The following is a 22,485-nucleotide window of genomic DNA, read 5'->3' on the forward strand; positions in this document are numbered from 1 at the left end:
AATCAAATGACACGTAATAGTACATATTAGTTCCCAGAAGGAGACACAATAACTGCTATTAACAAGCACAAATTAAAAATGATAAGTATATGAGATGATGGCTGTGTTAGTGTGACTTAACCATTTCACAACACATACACATTTCAAAACATCATATTGTACAATGTAAATATATACAATCATAATTTTTAAAATGAGCAAATACTACTGAAACAATGCATGGAAATTTAAAAAGTCCTCTCGTTTTTACTGTCTTTGTGATCGTGCTTTAAGTATTAAACCAAGTTTTTAAATGGGGTTCCCTATAAGCAGAATATAGCACTTCATAGATTGCAACATGAATCATTCAATCCTCACAACAATCCTGGGAAGCAGAAGGGTTTTCTTTATCCGTTCCAGTGGAAATTATACAGAAACAGAACTTTACACCTTAAAACTTGATAAAGAGAATGAACTTCTCTCGTGCTGCTTATCTGCGACCCTGTACGATAAATGTCGACAATGGGTCCTACGACCACGGAGCAGTGTTAAATCCCCTCTGTGAGCTTGACAGTGGCCAGTGCAATCTAATGGACTATGTCCACCCAAGCTGCCAAATAGCTAGTTAGACACTAAGTGCCTCTCTTTGATGCTTGCACAATCTACTAATTTATGACCACTTTCAGCAACTAGCTCTGCTCCAACTACTGCTTAGATAGAAAAAGGGAAAATCAAAATTTTATTTTCAACATCAACGAACGAAAATTTTATTTGTATATTCTTGGCAATTCCAAAAGCAATGTTTCTACATACCTCATGTTCCCTAATATTATAGTCTTAGATGATCTCATTCCACTACAAATGAATTTCAAATGCAAATCTAATACTCTGGTGAAAAATTGAATACTTTTACCTACTGGAAATGTATAACTAAGTTCTGGTCCCCATCCAACACAGTCTGTGACCTTCTGGCTAATGTGCTTCAATTTTCTCCTCTTAAAAACGGAGATACTATCTAAATTTCAACTAAGATAGTTTTTTTCTTTATCTGCAGCCACAGATTTTCAATCTGTATTCACAATCTACATTCCTATTAATATTATAACCACATTTGACCTTCATTTTCACACTTCCTTTCTGCCTCTGTATCTCAGGGAGAATGGAAGGTGCAGATAGCTGGTCTAATCTAAGAGACCAGATCCAGGCAACAGGTAGTGGCAGCAAAAGCAGGGAAGGGGTGCAACTACTCAGAGCCCATCGTGGGACTATTTAAATCTTAACCTTCTGTGTTACTCTCCCTATTTCCTAATAAACTCTGATCAGAAAACCCCACCATATTACAAGAAAACAGAAAAGAACACCTAAGTCAAATAAATAACCAAAATTCACAGAGCATGTAAAAAGAAAGTGGCACTGTAGTCAGAGCTGCCTTGTTACTGGCATGCAAGTACTGTCCAAGGCCTCCCACCAGAAGCACAAGCCTAAGCTGGGAGCCGGAGTGCTAAGAGAAGAATCAGTGTGCCAACGTTGGCTAGAACCCTTTCATCACTAGAACGCAGGATGATTCAAAAGTTAGCACACCCTGGGCAAGAAAACAAGCAGGTCTAGCCAATGGTGGCACACAGCTGTAATGTCAGTACTTGGGAGGCTGCAAGTTCAAGTTCCACCTGGGCAACTCAGTGTCTCAAAATAAAAAGGGTTGGGATGTAACTCAGCTCAAAGGCCCAGGGTGGGGGGAGAATATGAATATGACTATGAAAGAACTAGCAGGCCAGATCTAATCTCAGGAATAGTACAAGGATCTCATCCCCCACATTAATGGATGGAAGAGCTGAAGTAGACAAGAGGCACAGGAGCATGGTTTAAAGGCAAAGGAATGCCATTTTATCAGTTCATTCATTTACTCTTTTATTCATAGAGCAAATAGGTGAGAACCTGTCATATGCCTGACACTGTTCTAGGGAACAGCGACAGTATAAAACAAATACAGTGGAACCTTACTTCACAAACTTAATTTGTTCTATGATTTTGGAAGATGGCTACATTTGTATTTGTGTGGGAAAGATGGCTGTAGTCGTGTTTGTTGCTGGATGCAAAGTTTGCAAACAAAACCAAAATTTTGCCAAATTTTGTGAACCAAACTGTTTGCAAACAAAAGTGTTCATGAAATGAGGTACCACTGTAATTGTTCATATTATTACAGCCAGAATTTACTGAGTACTTAGCATGTGCTAGGCAGTGTTCTAACCATTTTATATCCAAAACACATTTAAATTTCACAATAATGATATGAAGTAAATGCTACCAAAATACCTAATTTATAGATGACAAAACTGAAGTATAGTGAAATTAAAGTCCCATGCCCAAGATGAGCTGGAATTCAAACCAGGCAGTTAAAGCTCCTTGCTGAGGATTACCCGAGCAATCAATGACACAGAAGGGACCAAAAATCTACATAAAGTACTTTTTGAAGAGGCTTTCCTGGATTACGCTATCTAATCTGACACCTCTCCCTCCTAAACACCAGGGTGTTCATGTAAAGACCTGCCATATTTACTGCTCACTGTCTGCTTCCAAAAATAGAATGCTATGAGGGAAGGGCTGTGATGTATTCACAACAGCATGCCCACCACATATCCCACTATCAGGCACACCAGTGGGAATCCAGCAATATTTGCTGAATGAACTGATAATTAGCTCTAAGAATAAGTACTCATAACACTGAATTTTCTCAAATTCTTTTTTTTTTTTTGGTACCAGGGATCGAACTCAGGTCCTTGGGCTTGTGAAGCAGGCAGCGAAACCACTGAGCTAAATCCCCGGCCCAATTCTTAATAAGCAAAGTTACTGCTTCCCATACTTTTAGAGCTTTACCATCCACTCTGACTAACTAATCCTATATACCTGTTTTTATAACTCTACTGCTTCTCTCTCAATTAATGTGTTCTAATGCCCTTATTCCACGAGTCTCCCAAATTAGTTGTTTTAGTAAATACAAACAGCAGAATAGCCCATCTGCCCAGATTTAAGTCATTTGGGGTCATTCTCTAAGAAACTTTTTTAAATTCTGGAAAATTTTAGTTACAGTTTTTTCTGTATTGATTGCCTGACTATTGCAATAAAATTTTCGCAACAAAAAACTTGCATTTTTAATACTTTTTTTTTTAAGGAAAATATGGGACTCTGGGGTCACACTCAGCTGGATGGGCTATTATGTAGCTACACAACCTTGAGCAAGTCACTTAGCCCCATTGAGTTTGTTTCTTCATGTGTAGAATGAGAAGAGTAAAAGATACTCCTAGAATTATTAGAATTAAGTTAAGAAACTTTTTTTTAAATTAAATTCTTTTATTGGTACATTGTAGGTATACAACACAATTACATTTCTCATTGGGAATTGTACCTTTACATAATGCATCTTAGTTCTTATTTTTTCCCCATTCCTAGCCCTCCCTTTAACCCCTCCACCCTTCCCTATTTACAAAGACTTTATTTCCATTTTTTCCATTTCTCATCATTTTTCCTTTCCCTTCTTTCCTTTCCCCTGCCCCTCCCACTACCCCTACCCCTTTGGACCTTTTCTTCCTATTTTGCATTATCGATTATTCATTCTAATCATTGGTACATTTTAGGTATACAATATAATGACATTCATCATTGGAAATTAGCACCTTTACATAGTCTCTCTTGGTTCTTATTTTTCACCCTTGCCCAGCCCTCCCTTCAACCGCTCCATTCCTCCCTATTTACAAAGATTTTGTTCCTATTTTTCCATTTTCTCATATTAATCCCATTCCCTTCTATCCTTTCCTCTAGCCCTCCCACTTCCTTCCCCTTTGCCCCTTTTCTTCCTATTTCACATTACCTATTTTACATTTAGTCCTTATTTACACTTTCAGTTTCTCACACCAGAGAAACTATTCGGTATTTATTCATGTGTGTCCTATTTATTTCACTTAAGAGTATTGCCTCAATGTGCATCCACTTAGCTATAAATGTCTCTAATTTCTCATGTTTTATGGCTGAGTAGTACTCCATTTTATTAAAAAAAAACACATTTTCTTTATCCAGTCTCCATTTGATGGGCATTTGGGCTGTTTCCAAGTTTTAGCTATCACAAACTGTGCTGCTATGAACATGGGTGCACATATATCACTGTGGTATGATTCTTTTAATTCTTTGGGGAAGATCCCCAGCAGTGGAATAGCGGGGTCAAATGGGACTTCCAGTCCTAGTTCTTTGAAGTATCTCCATACTGATTTCCACAGTGGTTGCACCAGTCTACACTCCCACCAGCAGTGGAGCAGGGTTCCTCTTTCCCCACAGCACCACCTGCATTTATTATTGGTTGATTTCACGACAGCAGCCATTCTTTCTGGAGTGAAGTGGAATCTCAGCATTGTTTTCATTTGCATCTCTCAAATGACCAGTGATGTTGAACATTTTTTCATGTATTATTTGCTATTTCTACTTCTTTGTCTGAGAAATGTCTGTTCATTTCAGATGCCCATTTACAGATTGGGTCTTTAAATTTGGGAGGTCTGATGTTTTTAAGTTCTTCATAGATTCGAGATAGCAGACCTTTGTCTGAGGAAGAGCAGGTGAAGATTTTTTCCCACATTGTGGGTTGTCTCTTCACAATGCTGGTGGTTTCTCTTGCTGTGCAGAAGCCTTTTCATAAGAAGAGATCCCACTTGTTGATTGTTTGTGCTAGTTCACAGGCAACTGAGGTTTTGTTCATAAAATCTTTTCCTACACCGATGTCTTCAGGAGTTCTACCTAACCTCTGTTCCAACTGGTTCAGAGTTTCTATTTTAATATTTAGATCTTTAATCCATTTTGATTTCAGTTTAGTGTATGGTGAGAGATACAGGTCTAGTTTTAATCTTTGGCAAGTTGAAGCCCAATTTTTCCAGCACCATTTCTTAAAGAGGCTATCTTTCCTCCAATGAGGGTGTTTGGCTCCTTTATCGAAGATGAGATGGCTGAGTGTGTCTGGCATTGTTTCTGCATCTTCTAATCTGTTCCACTAGCCCTCAAGTCTGTTTCTTTGCCACTACCATGCTGTTTTTATCACAGTAGCTTTGTAGTAGAGTTGCAGGTTGGGGATTATGATACCCCCTGCCATGTCTCTGTTACCTAGAATTGCTTTTGTTATTCTGGGTCTCTTCTTGCTCCAAATGAATTTTTGGATTGTTTTCTCAAGGTCCGTGAAATATGCTGCTGGGATCGCAATTGGAATTGCATTAAATCTATATAGCAGTTTGGGAAGTATGGCCATTTTCACTATATTAATCCTTCCTACCCAGGAGCAGGGGATGTCTGTCCATTTTCTGATATCATCTTCAATCTCTCTTTTCAGAGTGCCATAGTTTTCAGAGAAGAGGTCTTTGATTTCTTTCGTTAGGATGATTCCTAGGTATTTCCATTTTTTGGATGCTATTGTGAAAGGAATTATTTGCCCAATTTCTCTCTCAGTGAGTATGTCATTGGTGTAGAGGAAAGCTATTGATTTTTGTGTGTTAACCTTGTAACCAGCTACTTGACTGAATTTGGTTATTAAGTCTAGAAGACTTTTGGTGGAGTTCTTGGGGTCTTCTATATAGAGTATCATGTCATCTGCAAATAATGACAATTTGACTTCTTCATTACCTATCTTTCTTTTATTTCTTTCTCTTGTCTAATTGCCGTGGCTAATGTTTCCAGAACTATACGGAACAAGAGTGATGACAGTGGACATCCTTGTCTTGTTCCTGATTTTAGTGTGAAGGATTTCAGATTTTGACCATTTAGTATGATATTGGCTGTTGGTTTTTCATAGATGGCGTCTATCAGTTTGAGGTAGAGACCATCTATTCCAATTTTTTGGAGGGTTTTTATCATAAATGCATGTTCGATTTTGTCAAATGCGTTTTCTGCATCTATCAAGATAATCATATGATTTTTGTCCTTGGCTCTATTGATATAGTGTATTACATTGATTGATTTTCGTATATTGAACCATCCCTGTATCCCTGGGATGAATCCCACTTGATCAGGGTGTATGATCTTCTTGATGATCTTCTGCATTCTGTTTGCCAGTATCTTATGAAGGATTTTTGCATCTATGTTCATTAGTGAGATTGGCCTATAGTTCTCTTTTTCGGTTGGGTCTTTCTCTGCTTTGGGGATCAAGGTGATGCTTGCTTCCAGGAATGAATTTGGGAGTATTGCTTCCCTTTCAATTTCATTGAAGAGTTTAAACAGTAGTGGCAGTAGTTCCTCTCTAAATGTCTTGTAGAATTCAGCAGTGAAGCCATCAGGGCCCAAGCTTTTCTTAGTTGATAAGTTTTCAATTACATTTTCAATTTCATTGGTTGATATTGGGTTGTTCAGAATTTTTAGGTCTTCTTCGTTCAACTTTGGTAATTCATATGTATCTAGGAATCTGTCCATTTCTTCTGTGTTGTCCATCTTATTGGCGTATAGGTTCTGGAAGTAGGTATTTATGATCCTCTGGATTTCTGCTGGGTCTGTTGTAATTTCACCCTTTTCATTCCTAATTGCATGGATTTGGGCCTTTTCTTTCCTTTTTCAGACAAGGTTGGCTAAGGGTTTGTCAATTTTGTTGATTCTTTCAAAGAACCAACTCTTGGCTTCATTAAATTTTTGTATCGTTCTCTTAGTCTCCATTGCATTGATTTCTCCTCTGATCTTTATAATTTCCTCCCTTGTATGAGCTTTGCGGTTATCCTGCTCTTCTTTTTCTAGAAGCTTCAGGTTCAGCATCAGGTTGTTTAATTGGGCTCCTTCTGTTTTCCTAATATGTGTATTCACTGCTATGAATTTCCCTCGTAAGACTGCTTTCATTGTGTCCCATAGATTTCGATGTTGTACTGTCACTGTCATTTAATTGAAGGAACTGTCTGATTTCTTTAATTTCCTCTGTGACCCATTGGTTATTCAGAAGTATGTTGTTCAATTTCCACGTTTATGAAATTTTTTGTTTCTTTTGCTATGGATCTCCAATTTCATCGCACTACAGTCTGATAATATACAGGGGATAACTTCAATTCCTTTGCACTTACTTAAACATGTTCTATGTATGAGTACGTGGTCTATTTTGGAGAATGACCCATGTGCAGCTGAGAAGAATGTGTATTCTGATTTTGTGGGGTGGAAGACTCTGTAAACATCTGTTAAGTTCATTTGTTCAAGAGTTCAACTGAGTTCTAGTATTTCATTACTTATTTTCAGTCTAGTTGATCTATCTATTTGTGACAGTGGAGTGTTGAGGTCCCCCACTACAATTGTATTAGTGCATATATGATTTTTCATGTCTGTTAGTATTTGTTTTATATAGTTGGGCGCACTAGTGTTTGGTGCATAGATATTTATGATTGTCATCTCTTCCTGTTGGATTGTTCCCTTTACAAGGATGTAGTGTCCTTCTTCATCTCTCTTAATCAGTGTTGGTTTGAAATCTACTTGATCTGCAAAGAGGATAGCTACTCCTGCTTTGTTTTTGGTTCCTATCACATGGAGTATTGTTTTCCACCCTTTAACTTTCAGTCTGAGTTTCCTTTTGAATTAAGTGTGTTTGTTGTATGCAGCATATGGTTGGATTTTGCTTCTTGACCCATTCTGCCAGTCTATTTCTTTTGATTGATGAATTGAGACCACTGACATTCATGGTTATAACTGAAACGTATTGACTTGTCATTGCCATGACTTTTTTTTTTGTTGGGTTCTCCCCCTTTACATTTGATTTCTTGTCATGCCAGATGGGTTCATTCTGCTTTGCTTCCTGGAATTGTGATCCTCAATGTCTGTTCCTAGGATATTGTGTAAAATTCTTTGGAGTGCTGGTTTGGTATTCACGAAGTTCCTAAGGTGCTCTTTGTCATGAAAGTATCTTATTTCTCCATCCATTTTGAAAGATAGTTTTGCAGGGTACATCAATCTGGGTTGGAAGCTGTTTTCTTTTAGGGCTTGGAATATGTCACTCCAAGCTCTTCTTGCCTTGATGGTTTGTGTTGAGAAGTCTGCTGTGATTTTGATGCGCTTTCCTTTGTATGTGATTTGTTTCTTTTCTCTGACTGCTTGTAGAACTTTGTTTTTCTGTTGTGTTTCTGGAATCTTAACAATTATATGCCTATGTGTAGATATTTTTGGTCAAGGCTATTTGGAGTCCTATATGCCTCACTTAACTGTATGTCAAGCTCTTTTCCCCTGCTTGGGAAGTTTTCTGCCATTATTTCTGTGAAGAGATGTTTTATGTCATCTCCACTCTATCCTGTTTCTTCATCGAGCCCAAGCAGTCTTATGTTATTCTTTTTTGCATCATCTAGCAGCTGCTGGATTGATTTCTCATGTTCCCTTATAATTTTGAAGCAATTTTTCTTCTCCTAGTCATTAATTGCAATCTTATCTTCTCTATCTGAAATTCTGTCCTCACATTGGCTCATTCTTCTGTGTAGACTTTCAATGGAGTTTTTCATGTCCTGGAAATCTATTTGCATCTGTTTTATGGATTCCATTTGTTTCTTATGTTGGGATTCCACCACGTTCCTGAGCTCCTCTCTAGATTTATTAATCATGTCTTGCACTAGGGGCACAATTTCTCCTGTCATCTGAGAAATTATTTCTGATTTCATTTTTTCCAGATCCCCTTTTGTTGCCAGTTCAGTGGGTCCAGGTGGTTGAGTACCAGAGTGTTCCATCTCATTTCCCTTTGGGGTTGCTGTAGGTGATCTGGAAGCCTGGTTTTGAGACTTATTTACTTGTTTTCTCATTTCGACTGGGGCGGGGGCCTGTTAGCGCCTGCCCGGATTACCTCCTCTGAGCTGGGAGAGGTAGGACAGGGGCCGGGAGCAGTGGGAGGGTTGGTGGCCGGGAAGCCCCTTCCTCTGGACCGGGAGCAGTAGGACGGCGGCTCAGAACCCCCTACCTCTGGGCCGGGAGCAGCGGGACTCAGTACCTTGGTCTGGTGGTCTGGTGTCCTCTGCATCTTTGTACTGTGGAACCAGGTGGCTGCCTGTCGGCAGCGGGGTGATTCGGGATCTTCCGCGCGACTCGGGACCTCGGTAGGGCATGCACAGACCTGTCTGTCTGCAGAGGGCTGATTTGGCTTATTCTGCGTGACTGGGGACCTCCGTAGTGCGTGGACAGACCTGCCTGTCTGCAGCAGGGTGATTCGGCGTCTTCCGCACGACTCAGGACCTTGGTAGGGCGTGGGCAGACCTGCCTGTCTGCAGAGGGCTGATTCGGCATGTTCCGTGCAACTCAGGACCTAGGTTGGGCGTGGGGAAACCTGCCTGTCTGCAGCGGGGTGACTCGGTGTCTTCCGCACGACTCAGGACCTTGGTAGGGCATGGGCAGACCTGCCTGTCTGCAGCGGGGTGATCTAAGTTAAGAAACTTTAAAAGCCTAGCAGGATGCCTACCACACATGGTTGGTACTCAGTAAACGCTACCTATTACCAGTAAGAACTACACCATAAGTTAGGGTGACTTTAATTACTTAGAAACAGCAACCGGCATTCAACAAGACCAATGTATTTATTTGGTTTAAAGCAACCGTGCCATATCTTCTTTTCATGAAGGCCAATGTGAGGAAAACAATGTTTTTATATTGCTTCTTTTCCTTTTTCAGACATGCCAGTTTTAGAAGGTAACAGAATATATGTAGCAAAATAGGCCTTTAAAAATTCATTCACTCACCCTACAGTTTTATTTTTCTAGTTAAAATGTTAGTAAAACACCTCATGGACATAGAGAGGTGATGATGAAGCGAGATACTATCATCGCAAATCTAAGGGCACCTTTTGTATCATATGCTGGAGCTCTTCTGGTTCAGTCTTAATGTCTTCAACTATGCCACCGAATTGTCTAGTATTCCAAAATATGTCGTGAGCATCCAAATACTGGGAACTTCTAGATTAAGTGATGGCTCAGTAATTGTCAACAAATATTAAAAAGATCATTATGAAGACTTTATAGGCATGCAGAGAGTTTAAAATGTTTTAGTATATGGGCTGCCGAAGCGAGTGCGAGAGTTTAAAACATTTAATGTTAACTGTATACAGTCACTGTAACTATGTAAAAATAATGCATGCATTTAACACGTTCACAATGGGGGCTGTAACTTGTGTTTCGCTGCTGGGTGGCTTGAACCACTAGTGGTACATGCATGACTGTCCCATTGAGTGGCTTTTTATTAATTTTTTTAGTAAAAAGAGTGATGAAAGTAATCAGAGCCGTTTGCACCACCAAAGGTGCAAGCTGCTTGATGGTGCGTCATGCATGTACCACCAGTGGTTCAAGCCAGGGGGAATATGTTAAAAAAAGAAAATGTGGCTACATAAATCATTAAAGGCATCTGGTAGGGTAATAATCTTCATCTTTACTTTTTTAAACTTTCAGTAATGCTAATATACTTGCATTTCAAAAGAGCTAAGACTACTAAAAATTAAAGAGGAAGAGAAGAGCAAGGTGAAGAAACAATAAAAAAAAACTGAAATGAAAATTTTTAAGATTTCCAGTATAAAACTGTACACTCTTCCTTGGCTACCATACAAATTAGGTATAATCTAGTCTCAAATTGTGAGGAAGCCTTAAAAAGTTAAGGAATAATGAAAAGGATACCAAGGAAATGGTGAGCAGTCTTTAGAGATTTTAAGAAATTCCAACATACCAGGCCTATAACCCACTCCATCTCTGGACTTAGGTTACATAAATTAATCAATTTTCCTATTGGTTAAATCAATCTGAGTTAAATTTCTGTCACTTGCAGTCAATAACATCCTGACTGATACAAATTCTGAGAAAAAAATTAAGTATATCAGCTGTTAATGTCATATAACCACACATATCAAAGATGAAATTATTACACGGAAAATGATACAAGTAACACTCACTAAATAGGTTCTACTAGGCTTCAGTATGTTCACAGATGATCTCTGAATAACTTAAGTCCACATAACAAAAATTACATATGCCCAAACTGAATGTATATATTAACATCAATGTGTACACAATGCCTATATCATACACAGGTAAATAAATATAATATTTCACTTATTTACTCATTTCATTCAGTAACCAGTTTATTAAGTGTCAATTATGTCTTAGGTACTGTCCTAAGTATTGAGAGGCTAACAGTGAATAAATAAAAAGCTCTAGCTCTAATAGAACCTTAACCCTACCGACTGTCAATAACTAAATACCATGGAGATAAAAAGCAAGGGGTCAGGGCCGGGGGTATAGCTCAGCAGCACCAAGTATTCCTAGCAAGCACAAGGTCCTGAGTTTGACCAGGGCGGGGGGGGGGGGGGGCGGGGAGCAAGGGGCCATAAATATTAAGAAGCATCATTATCTGCAGGTAAGGAAAAATACTGCCAGTTAACAATGTAAGACATCACCTATTGTAAGACATTCGAATTTCAGTGATGTCATAATGTGAAAAATGGGGTCCCCTAAGACCCAATATGGTAAAACCCAAAAGGAAAGACTAGCGAGAAGAGGGGGGTTACTCTAGACAAGGTGTCTGGGAAAGTCTCAGTCAGGGAAGAAGCCACGCCACGCTCCACAAGAACAAAACAGCAGGAAAGGTGAGCAAAGACACTGAGAGCAAAGGCCTGGAGGTCTGCGCAGCTGTGGGTGACAGAGACACAGAAAAGGCAGCGAGAGAGGCTGGAGCAGAGCAGATGATACGGTGGGAAAGAAACCCAGAGAAGCAGCAGTGATCTCAGCACACAATGCCTTGCAGGCCACAGCAAATTTTCAAAATTAGACCTAGAAGAAATGACCAGGACCTAGCTGATGCTTACAGAACAGAAAAAAGCTTGCCAACTCCATAGTCAGATGTTACAATGTTTATAAAGTCCTTTCCAGTCTAGGATAAGGTAAAATAATTTCTTAAATACAGAATAAAATAATACAGTTTTAAAAATACTATAATCTACTTTATAAAGGTGACGATCCTGCTAATGAAACAGTCTCAGAAAATTAAAATCTACTGAAATATTACTATGTTGATTCTGGTCTACCAAAACTATTACCAATATCTCCATAATTCCAAGGAGTCATTAATGACTTTTACTGTGAGAGCATTGGATGCAAGTTTCTAACACTCCCTGAAATAGAAAATGCTGGATAACTATTTTTACCACATTAGGCTGTGAGAAAAGTAATCTCAAAATATGTTAAAATCTACTTTTTTTGGCATCTTTTTAAACTCTTACCTGCTGAATGAGGTGCATGCACTTTGAAGACTGTACTCCGTAAGCATTGTTGACTATATGTGGAATGCCATAATTAGCACAAATCACAGCCAGTTCTTCTATTCTATAAACATAAATATTCAACAGAAAGACACACTCATGCTGTGCTTTGCAAATTACAATGTGAGAACTGTTTTTAAGAAATGTAAGAGTCAACCGTAATGTACGTGGGGGGACAGACATGACAAACTAAAATTTTAGTTTAGTTGTCTGTAGGATCTTAGCATATAATTCATCAGCTCGGAACTATATAGCAAGCACCTGAGGGAAATCTAAAAAGCTTATAAATTAATATTACCAATAAATGAAAAAACACATTTTTATTTATAAAATTGTATATAGTAACTTAAACTATTTCAAAACCTATTATCAAAGCCAGAAGGAGATTATTTATAATGACTCCTCACAGGGTGGGATGCTCTTTTTTTTTTTTTTTTTTTTTGGAACTGAATCAATTTATTTTTTAAAATTTTTATTAGTATATGTTTACCATACATAATGATCACATTCATCATAGGGAATTTGTACCTGTACATAACATGTCCTAATTCTTTTTTTCTCATTTCCCTCCCTCCCTTCAACCATTATTCCTCTCATTTACAAAAGCTCTGTTTCCCTTTTTTCCCTTCCATTCTCTTTTTTTTGGGTACCGGGGACAGAACTCGAGATCTTGCCCTTGCGAGGCAGGTGGTGGAACCACTGAGCTAAATCCTGGCCCTCCATTTTCTTTTTTTAAAATTCCTTTTCCCTTCCTTCCTTTCTCCCTAGTCCTTCCCCTTCCTTTGTTCTCCTTTCCATTTGAACATGTTCTTCCCGCTCCTCGATTTCTTCCATTTTGCTTCATATTTACCCTTTGGGTTTCTCACACAAGAGAAACAATGCAATATTTAAACTTGTGTGTGACTGGGATGCTCTTTTTTTAACGCCTTTGGTTGCTTATCATACTGAAGCTAGTAGCTTCAAAACAATTAGTGTATCTGGAGATCTTAAATCTAACATTAAACACCTCATAAAATTAAAAAACGTAGTTTCAAATAGACTAATGTACTAAAAACACAAAACATTAAAATGCTTCAGTATCAAAGTAACACATTTTACAACAACCTGGATACTAAAGAATCTTAAACAGCTGCTAGTTTTAAATCTACACTTATTCACTATTATTTCTTCACTTTATACCTCTCCTATTAAGACAATTTGAGTCTTAACATTATGCAAAGTAAGGTAATAAATCTCAGGTACAACATAATACATAAATAAAGGTTCCTGCATGAAACAAAATACTCCTTATGACTGAGTGACTGTAATAGAAATGTCTTCACGCTATGAAACTAAAACTAAATCCAATGGTTTAATAACTTCTTAAAAGTTTTCTTTACAATATAAAACCTGGAAGGAAATAATTTTTTATTTTTTTGGTACCGGGGATCGAACTCGGGACCTTGCGCTTGCGAGGCAGGCACCTGAACCACTGAGCTAAATCCCCAGCCCAGGAAATAATTTTTATATGATGAAAGTTCTTCTCCAAAAGGATGTATTTCAAATACACTTTATGTTTTTATTGCCAAATTAGGCAAGATACAGTTTATTTTTCAGTAGATGTGAATTAATGTTTTCAAACTATAAATGGGAAATTGGATTATTGTGTTCATCTGTCAGAAGTTTTTAATCCATTTCCTTGAAGTTTTATGGATTTAAAAACTCGTTTTATCATTCAGCCTTACAAATCAATACAGAAATTTCTTTTGTCAATAATCAGATGATGTCTGCAGCAAAATTAATCTGGGATACACACACACACAAACACATTTTCTTCCTAAAAGGCACTTTCACGTGTGTGACCTAATGACATTATTCCTTAAAAAAGAACTACTTTAAAAAATAAGGTACCATAATAATGTTAAAGTTCATTTTTTAAAAAATCACTTGTGAGTAGTTTTAAATAATTTGAATTGACCAATTATGTTAATAGAATGTTTAAAAAGATATTAAAAAGCAAAAGACAAGCAGAAAATTATTTTCCATGTGAATTAAATTATATTCTAATTTAGAAGCTAACTTAAGGTATCATTTAGAAAAAATGACACTCTTAACATTCAAGGAGAGTTCTCCTCTCTGTACAACTAATTATCTAATAAAGACAAAATATGTACTATGTTCACTAAAATAAAGATTATGAAGGAATTACTGGTGCCAAGAAAACAAATGTAGTTTTTAAATTTAAGAAAGTCAGAAAATGAAACTTATTACTAACAGTGCATCACCAGTTTCCTAAACTTCACTCTTATCAAAAACATCCATTACCTAGCACTGCTAAAAAGTGAAAAATGATGGGCTGGGGATTTAGCTCAGTGGTGCAGCCGCCTGCCTCGCAAGCGTGAGGTCCCGAGTTCGATCCCCAGTACCAAAAAAAAAAGTGAAAAATAAGAATTCTGCTGACTGATAAAAAGCCTATTTAGGCTGAGCATGATGGCACACACCTATGATCCCAGCACTCAGGAGGCTGAGGCAAGAGGATGTGAGTTGAGGCTAGCCTAGGCTTAATGGAGAGCTCAAGGTCAGCCTGAACTGCATAATGAGAACCCATCTCAAAAGAAGAAAAAAGAAAGCCTGGTTATTTTCTAATGGAGACAGTACATATACCAAACATACTATAAACACTGAAAAAATTAGTCAAAATAAAACTTTCCCAAGGATAAATAATCCAACTAATACAAATAACCACACTGTTACTGGAAATGTGATTTATTTCTAGTATGTTAAAATTTTTCTATATATCAAAATCAAAGAAGAAACATATTTAATACAAATTGTAAATGACTGGTAAGTAATGAAAAAATCATATATAAAATATACAAAATAAAAGAAATAAAATCCTAAATTTTACAGAATTTACAGACTTATAAATGTAGCAAGTTAAAATTTTCAAGAGCATGATTTTTAAATTACCTCTTAAAATCTGCCTGTAATAAAAGTTAATATGGATTCATTATTGCCAAACAATACAATTCTATGAAAACCAAAACATAATTGACACGAGAAAACTATAAATCCAATATATTCAAAATGTTAAAAGAAAATCAGTGTTGCTGTCAAATACAGAAATTGCTTTAAGAGACTTAGGCCCTATTATATTTTCAGAATAAAAATCTATGCCTATCCTTTAGAAAAGCAAACATTGGCTTTTTTTCCCCTTTTATTTTTATTTTCTTAAATATTTATATTATCTTCAAAATGCAGAAAACCACTGTAAACATCTGAGTTAATCTTCTATTTAAATGAAATTCAAAGGAAAGTAAATAATCCTAAAGATTTCTATTTAAAACCTGCCAATACTGATGATTCCTACATATGAAAAATTACAGTGAAGACAGTAATCAATGGAAAACAACTAAGCCCAGTATTTAACTGAGAAAAGAAATTTTCCATTAAATGAAAAAGATGCTCAGAGACTGGAAACAGGATAAAGAGCAAGAAAACAGTTTGCATCTATTCAGCTGTAATGGGATCACCACCTCCCTGTAGGTTATTTTCCCTTCTTCTCCACCAAATATTTATTTTCCCACTATGCCATTTCTCCACAAGGCCAGTCTGCTCTCTTAGAGCAGTGCACTCACTATTTACTACCAAATACTATGTAAGCATATCTGGGAATTAGTGTATCACATTTTATTTAAAAGACCGATGAACCCTAGTGATGATTCACTATTCACAAATCACTTACTTATCAGGCACTCGTGGAGCGATGCAGGATGTAGTAGAGTGAACACACAGAATGGAGTCAGGCCCCAGTTCCTGAACTTTGGCCTCCACTGCTTTCAGATCTGTGCGCAGCTCATCCCCTTCTAAAAAGTTTTCTATCACCACGGGTTCAAAACCTAGTCAAGCCAAGCAGAAATTTAAATGTCACTAAAAGAAGGGAACCAAAATAAGGGAAAATCAGGGAATTCTAGGAAGCGGTGCTATTCCACACGAGAACTTTAAACATTTGTTGGGATGAGCCTTCCTCTAGTAAAGAAGACCCAGCTCAGTGTACTCGCATTAGTCAAGGCAGTCAAAACAATGTGAAGGACAACTTGAAGACTCAGACCACAGCTCTTTTTAATACTGCAATATGACAAAAAATCTGGAAAGTAAGGAAAACAGAAATTAAATAGATTATCTACAGAGATAATACAGACATTGATAACAAAAAGGATGACGAATCCATTTCACTTTCAGTCCACAGAAATTTAAGTTTGCTCATTTTCTGGCAATATTTCAGTTTTATCTTAGAGCTCGCTTTATTTCAGAGATGATTATAAACAATAATATAATTCAAATATTGAAACAAATCACAATCATGAACTTAATGTTTTACCTCTGAAGAAATCTTTAATTTCAGTAGCCTGAGGATTACTTGTCTCCAACTGAAGTAGTACACTTAACTAGCTCGTAGTTAAGTATCTCCCCACATGTAATAATTTTGTAACCTTTAACAATAAATATTTAAATACCTATAAACTTAAAAGTTGGATAAAACAATACATGCACTGAATTTTATATCATATATGCTTTACCACAATTTTTTAAAAAATGAATAAGAAACAGATTTAGCTATCTCTATAAAAAATTTGAATTTTCTCATACTGGGATATCAAAAATACTACATGTGGTACTTGTCTTCTTTTACCTGCAGTGATCATGGATTTAAAGCAGGACTTCTGGTCTATTCGTGGCCATATGATATACTTTGCTTTTGGTCTTTTGTGTCTTAACGTTAAAAAACACAGGGTTAGACTCATACCAGTCGCCATAGGAACTACAAAGCAATTTGCCACTGCAGGAACACCTATGAATAAGAAAATATAAATTAGTAATCCCATTTAAAAAATCACCATTCTTGGAGAAATGATAAAAGATTTTATCAAATAATAAAAGTTACAGCCCAAACATTTCTTTTTCTGTACTCATTCTCAAGAGATTCACTCTGGGCTTGTGGCTTATGTGTATTCATTTTACTACATCCTGTTTTGCTCTAATTATTCTATATGTGTGTCCTTTAAAAGAGCCACTCATCTTCTTAGAAAGAAGCATTAATAGAAATTAGAGCTTCGGGCATGATGGCACATGCCTATAATCCTAGCACTCGGGAGGCTGAGCCAGGAAGACTGCCATGAGTTCAAGCCCATCCTGGACTACATAGCATAATCCTGTCTCAAGAAAACAAAAGCAAAAAGAAAAGAGAGAAAGAAGAAATTGGGCAAAGATGTGTTGTATGGTCACCAAATATTACATATTATGATTAATATGGAACATACCAGCCAACTTTATGATGTCCAGGACCAAAGAATTGGTAATTTTGTTCAAAAGGCTCGAGCCTGCGGCTTTCGGCTGCACAGCAGAAATATCACCAGACCGTCCAATGCCATGAATGAGCCTAAGCAAAAAAAGGGCCAAAAACTAGCAAATGCATTCAGTGTTGTAAGTAATCAAAACATACAACTATGCAAACACAACTACCAAAATAACACCAGAGACGCTATTTGGCTGTTTTATATATACTTCTTCAACTATTAATAATGTGAAAATATCCTATTTAAATTCAAATGGCATCATCAATTATGCCGTGGTCCAGAGACAGCAGCCTTCAATTCCTTTTTTTCCTCTAGGCCCACACCATGAGTTGCAGTCTAATTCCTCTCCAACTGAATCTGGGCTGGCCTTAGTGACTTGCTTGGCCAAGAAGAACGTAACAAAGCGACTGTCTAGAACCTCTACGCTAGGTCCCAAGAAGCCCTAAAGTTTTCACAAGCTCTTCAAAGGCCCATGCCAAAGAGCAAGGCCCTCTAAGCTGCTGGGCATGTTAGTTGGTCATCTTGAATAAACTGCCCACTTGAACCTGCATGTGACTAAATGTGACCACAATTACACCAGAAACCCAAAACAATACACCCTGCTGAGCCCACTTAACACACACAACCATGAGAAACAGTAATACAAGCCGTGATCAAAACACAGAATGCTTAAATTTTTAAAAATTATTAGAGTAAAAGACACATTGCCATTAATACCCCTCAAAGTATTCCTTCTTGCTTTTAACACACTTATTCCATCATTTTTGCCCCTTTCTAGAGCTGTTCTAGAAGTCCTTTTTTGTGAGTGTCTTTATACAGTATGACCAAAAATACAGTGAATGTTGCTGCTGAGTATAACCCAAGTGAAAGGCAGGCTCATAAACATATTATGGTGCGTCTTCACCTTATTCTCTAGATCTTGCCCAAAAGCAAAGTGACAATGAAAGGTAAATGTTTTCAATCAATTCAGGACATCGAGACAGCCATGACAACACAACTAAAGACACTTATAAAAGAAGACTTCCAGGGCCAAGAATTTAGCTCTGGTTCCAGCACCTGCCTTGCAAGCACAAGGTCCCGAGTTCGATCCCCAGTACCAAAAAAAAAAAAAAGAGTACTTCCAACACTGTTCGGTGGAAGAACAATGGGCTAAGTGGGTTTGAAGCAAAGGGGGGGATTTTGAGGGAAGTTAATGGGAATGTATCTTTTACTGTAATACATTTTTTAAAAATTTATACATTCACTGTATTTTTCAATATCTCATAAATTATTTTTTAAGCCATTAAGTTCTGGGGAGGTTTGCTATGCAACAATAGAAAATTGAAATATAGACAACATTAAATTTTGTTCTTTCTTTTTCCCCTGACCAGGGCAGTGGGCTAAATTCCCATGAGGATGAGCTGATGTTTTAAAAAATGCACTAGGGCTGAGGATCTAGCTCAGTGGTTCTGCTGCCTGCCTCACAAGTGCAAGGTCCTGAGTTCGATCCCCGGTACCAAAAAAAAAAAAAATGCACTAATATTTAAAGAACTATATACTTCATGAAAATTAATGTGCAAATTCACTCACTTTAAAGTAACAGTGTTATACATTACCTAAGTATACCTTAACTGTTTCAAACCAAAAAGCCCTTTGTAATCTGAAATAATCTATAATTTATTTATAGTAAAATAAACCTGAAATTCTATATAATGGGATTATCACAGAACACTAGGTTACACTTCCTTACCACTAAAACCTCATGAACAAACCATTTTTAAAACATATTATTGCCGGAGATTTAGCTCAGTGGTGCCGCCACCTGCCTCACAAGCTCAAGGACCTGAGTTCGATCCCCAGTACCAAAAAAAAAGTTATCAACTATGATACCAGCCTATTGTTAAACACTGAATCTTTAACCAATTTATACATTCATTATCATTAGTTTTGACTGCAGTGGTTTCAATTATGCCTAGGAAAATTTCAGAAATTTAAGAGTATTTAAGAAATTTATATCTCACCAGAAGACAAAGAAATAAATGATCATATTTAGAACTATTATCAATGAATAAGTAAATGGTAATCAGAATTGATAAAAAGCTTTCTAATATAAAAGAAAAAAGTGACTTAATAATCTAATACACCTTTCCTATGTCTACTGTAACTAAAATGTTAGTAGAATTGATGGAAAGCTTTCTGAAATAACGCAAAAGAAAAATGTGACTTAACAATATGTTTCCTATATCTATCACAAGAAAAAGAGGTACATATAAAACAGGACTCTGCTTAGATACAGATGAACAGTGTTTTATTAAAATTTTAACTATAAATCATTCTCCAAGAAAAACTTCAATGTGGGCTGGGGCATAAGTAGAGTACTTGTTAGTATGCATGAGGCCCTGGGTTCAATCTCTAGTACAGAGGAGAAAGGGGGGAGGGGGTTTGTAATATTAGAAAAAATATATCAAAAACTATAAGCAACAATAATATATTTTTTTAAAGTCTAAAGGAGTAGGGGAAGCAGGAAGAGTAGGGGAAAGGAAAGAAGGGAAAAGAAAAAGACGTGAGAAAGGAAAAAATGGAAACAAAGTCTTTGTAAATAGGGAAGGGAGGGCAGGGGAATGGGGAAAAAATAAGAACCAAGAAACATCATGTAAAGGTACAATGATGAATGTAACTGTATTGTATACCTAAAATGTACCAATAAATTTAACAAAAAAAAAATATGTGTATTTTAAACTTTTTCAACCAAACAGGTTTTTTAGGTTAAACATTCTGGGGTTTTTTTCCAAGTCTCTATATTTTATTGTAGTCTTGAACACTTGGCTTATAATCTTACCCCCAATATTTGTATTGCCCTTTATTTCATTCAACTTTATTTTTCATCATTAACTAAGTTTATTGGTACAATTTAGATATAATGATAACCTTCATCGTATGAAATTTGTACCTGTACATGATATATCTTGATTCTTATTTTCTTCCATTCCCCTCCCCCTTACCTTCTGTCCTTTATTTACAAGAACTTTGCTTCCACTTTATCTTTCTTTTCTCATTTTTTTTCTTTTCCCTTCCTTCCTTTCCCACTCCCCCTTCCCTTGTTTCCCTCCTCATTTGAACATTTTCTTCCTATTTCACAATATCTATCATACATTTTGGTCCTTATTCTTAACAGAACATACAGCCTGCGCTGTTAACCTCCCAGAAGCTCACAGGGTTATCAGCACGTAGTAGACCTTGTACTCTATTGTATCTGAAAAGCACCTGTATTTGGTTTACATGCCCATGTAAACAGACAATTTTATCAGCAAGATGAATGTCACCATTATTTTACCCCCAAAGGAAAAAAAAAATGTTTTCACGTTTCCTTGAAAAAAAAATACCTGTAATGACGTCGAGCAACTAATGCAGATGCCACTCTCCCTTCCCTTTCTCCCACACCACAATTGCCCAAGAAATTGTTGCTATCCATGATTGCAAGTTCATGTAAAAAGAGCTCAAGCGTACTTTCATCCCAACCATCCTCTGGACACTTGCCCTTTAAAGGAAAAAACAAAAGTTTATAATTATATACAAGAAAATCCTACGTCGATATATTTAAAAACTATTAAAATGTGTATCCTGCCATGCTCCTTGTTTTTTAAAAGTCGCACACAAATTCAGCACTATGAAGAAACTGAGACATTCTCATTACCTTTGATTATAACTAGCTGCAAATTGCGAGGCATGGGAATAAAAGCATTCGCTAAGGTTTACTTGGATTTTTAAATTTCATTAAGTGAGAGAAACACCACAGCCAAGGTGAAGATTCAAGGTGTTCTAACCAGGGGTGGTCAAACGGCAGTGAAATTAACAGGAGGGCTGGCAGGAGGAAGACCTGTGAAGTTCGGAGGAAACAAGGGTTCAGGTTGATTCACCGTGGTTTACGTCTCGAGTTCCTTGACTACCGGGGAGCTGTGAAGATAGGAACCTTAACCTTTCAGCAAACTAAAGTAAGCCAGCAGTGAACTTCACCTCATTTCTACAATCCAAAGATGGAGAGGAGACTCCAAACCCCAACCCCTAAGAACACCCTCTGGGTTTCCCCAGCTTTGGCGAATCTGCGAAAGAAATACGAGCCCAGGTGCGACTGTCTGGAGCCACAGTCTCAAACAGCACACAGAAGCGCCCGAGGACCCAGGGCTAAGCCGGGGTGCTGGGCGGAGCCTCGGGGCCGCGGCGGCTGGGGAGGGAACACCTCGGTACCTTCTCCAGAAGTTGCAGTACGAGGTGCTCATGCGTGCGGCGGGCCTCACAGCCCTGTCGCACGTAAGCTGGCGACACCAGCCGCTCGCCCGCCGCGAAGGTGTAGCGGTTCATGGTGGCTCTAGCGCCCGCGGATAAAGTGGAGCACAGTCAGCTCACCGCACACACACAACGGAACCACAAAGTAACTCGCCACCTGGACGGTACGGCAGGACCTAAGGTCAAAACACGTAAAAGCAGAAACCAACGCGTCCCACTCTTGCACATGCGCAGACTACATTCGCTCGGGCTCCAGGAAGAAGCCTCAGTATTTGAGCATGCGCAGTGAGTCTGTGCGTTTAGCCGGCTTCAGACCGAGGAAAAGGCGGTACTGAAGTTAACCCTGCCTCGCTACAACTGATTGGTCTCCTTAAACCAGGGTTTCTGAGACTAGACTGAGACTTCAAGGACTATGCCCTTGTGTGGAAGAAGTGAGGAGACCGAAGTGCACGAGTTTCTCAAGTAAGGAAATGTCCTGAGTTGCTCTGTGTTCTAGTGCCGTTGGTTGGCAGAGATCTATGCAGAATCTGCGCTTCAGCCTTTCTCAGTCTGTCAGATTCCAGAACGTGCCATCTTTACCTTCATACATTTCAACATTTACTACACCCTATTCCTTTTCTCCTTTGCGCTACAGAACTTTTAGCC

At 37.7% G+C, this 22,485-nt stretch overlaps 1 protein-coding gene and 1 long non-coding RNA gene across 4 annotated transcripts in view; one reads left to right on the forward strand and one right to left on the reverse strand.

Annotated features, from left to right (window-relative positions):
• Sepsecs (Sep (O-phosphoserine) tRNA:Sec (selenocysteine) tRNA synthase) overlaps positions 1-22,080 on the reverse strand; it is a 39,193-nt gene extending 17,113 nt beyond the window's left edge. The window contains exons 1-6 of one of the 2 annotated variants that reach the window (XM_004847199.4): positions 21,802-22,080; positions 20,940-21,094; positions 17,542-17,660; positions 17,028-17,072; positions 15,966-16,119; positions 12,203-12,305 (exon numbers count right to left, since the gene is read on the reverse strand). In XM_004847199.4, coding sequence (XP_004847256.1) covers positions 12,203-12,305; positions 15,966-16,119; positions 17,028-17,072; positions 17,542-17,660; positions 20,940-21,094; positions 21,802-21,915 — 690 coding nt within the window. In that variant the 5' untranslated portion in view covers positions 21,916-22,080. Of the gene's footprint in view, positions 1-12,202; positions 12,306-15,965; positions 16,120-16,913; positions 17,073-17,541; positions 17,661-20,939; positions 21,095-21,801 lie in introns of both variants that reach the window. The other variant, XM_004847198.4, reaches the window with a different exon arrangement.
• A 30-nt stretch (positions 22,081-22,110) lies between these two features.
• The window catches only part of LOC147825081 (uncharacterized), a 49,106-nt gene continuing 48,731 nt past the window's right edge, over positions 22,111-22,485 (forward strand). For both annotated transcript variants that reach the window (XR_015441300.1, XR_015441301.1), the window contains exon 1: positions 22,111-22,302. This is a non-coding gene — a long non-coding RNA (uncharacterized LOC147825081). The remainder of the gene's footprint in view (positions 22,303-22,485) is intronic.

This window comes from Heterocephalus glaber, unplaced genomic scaffold, assembly GCF_053883595.1.
Source record: "Heterocephalus glaber isolate CG9 unplaced genomic scaffold, H.glaber_assembly_v1.0 deba00001509, whole genome shotgun sequence".
Lineage (NCBI taxonomy): Eukaryota > Metazoa > Chordata > Mammalia > Rodentia > Bathyergidae > Heterocephalus > Heterocephalus glaber.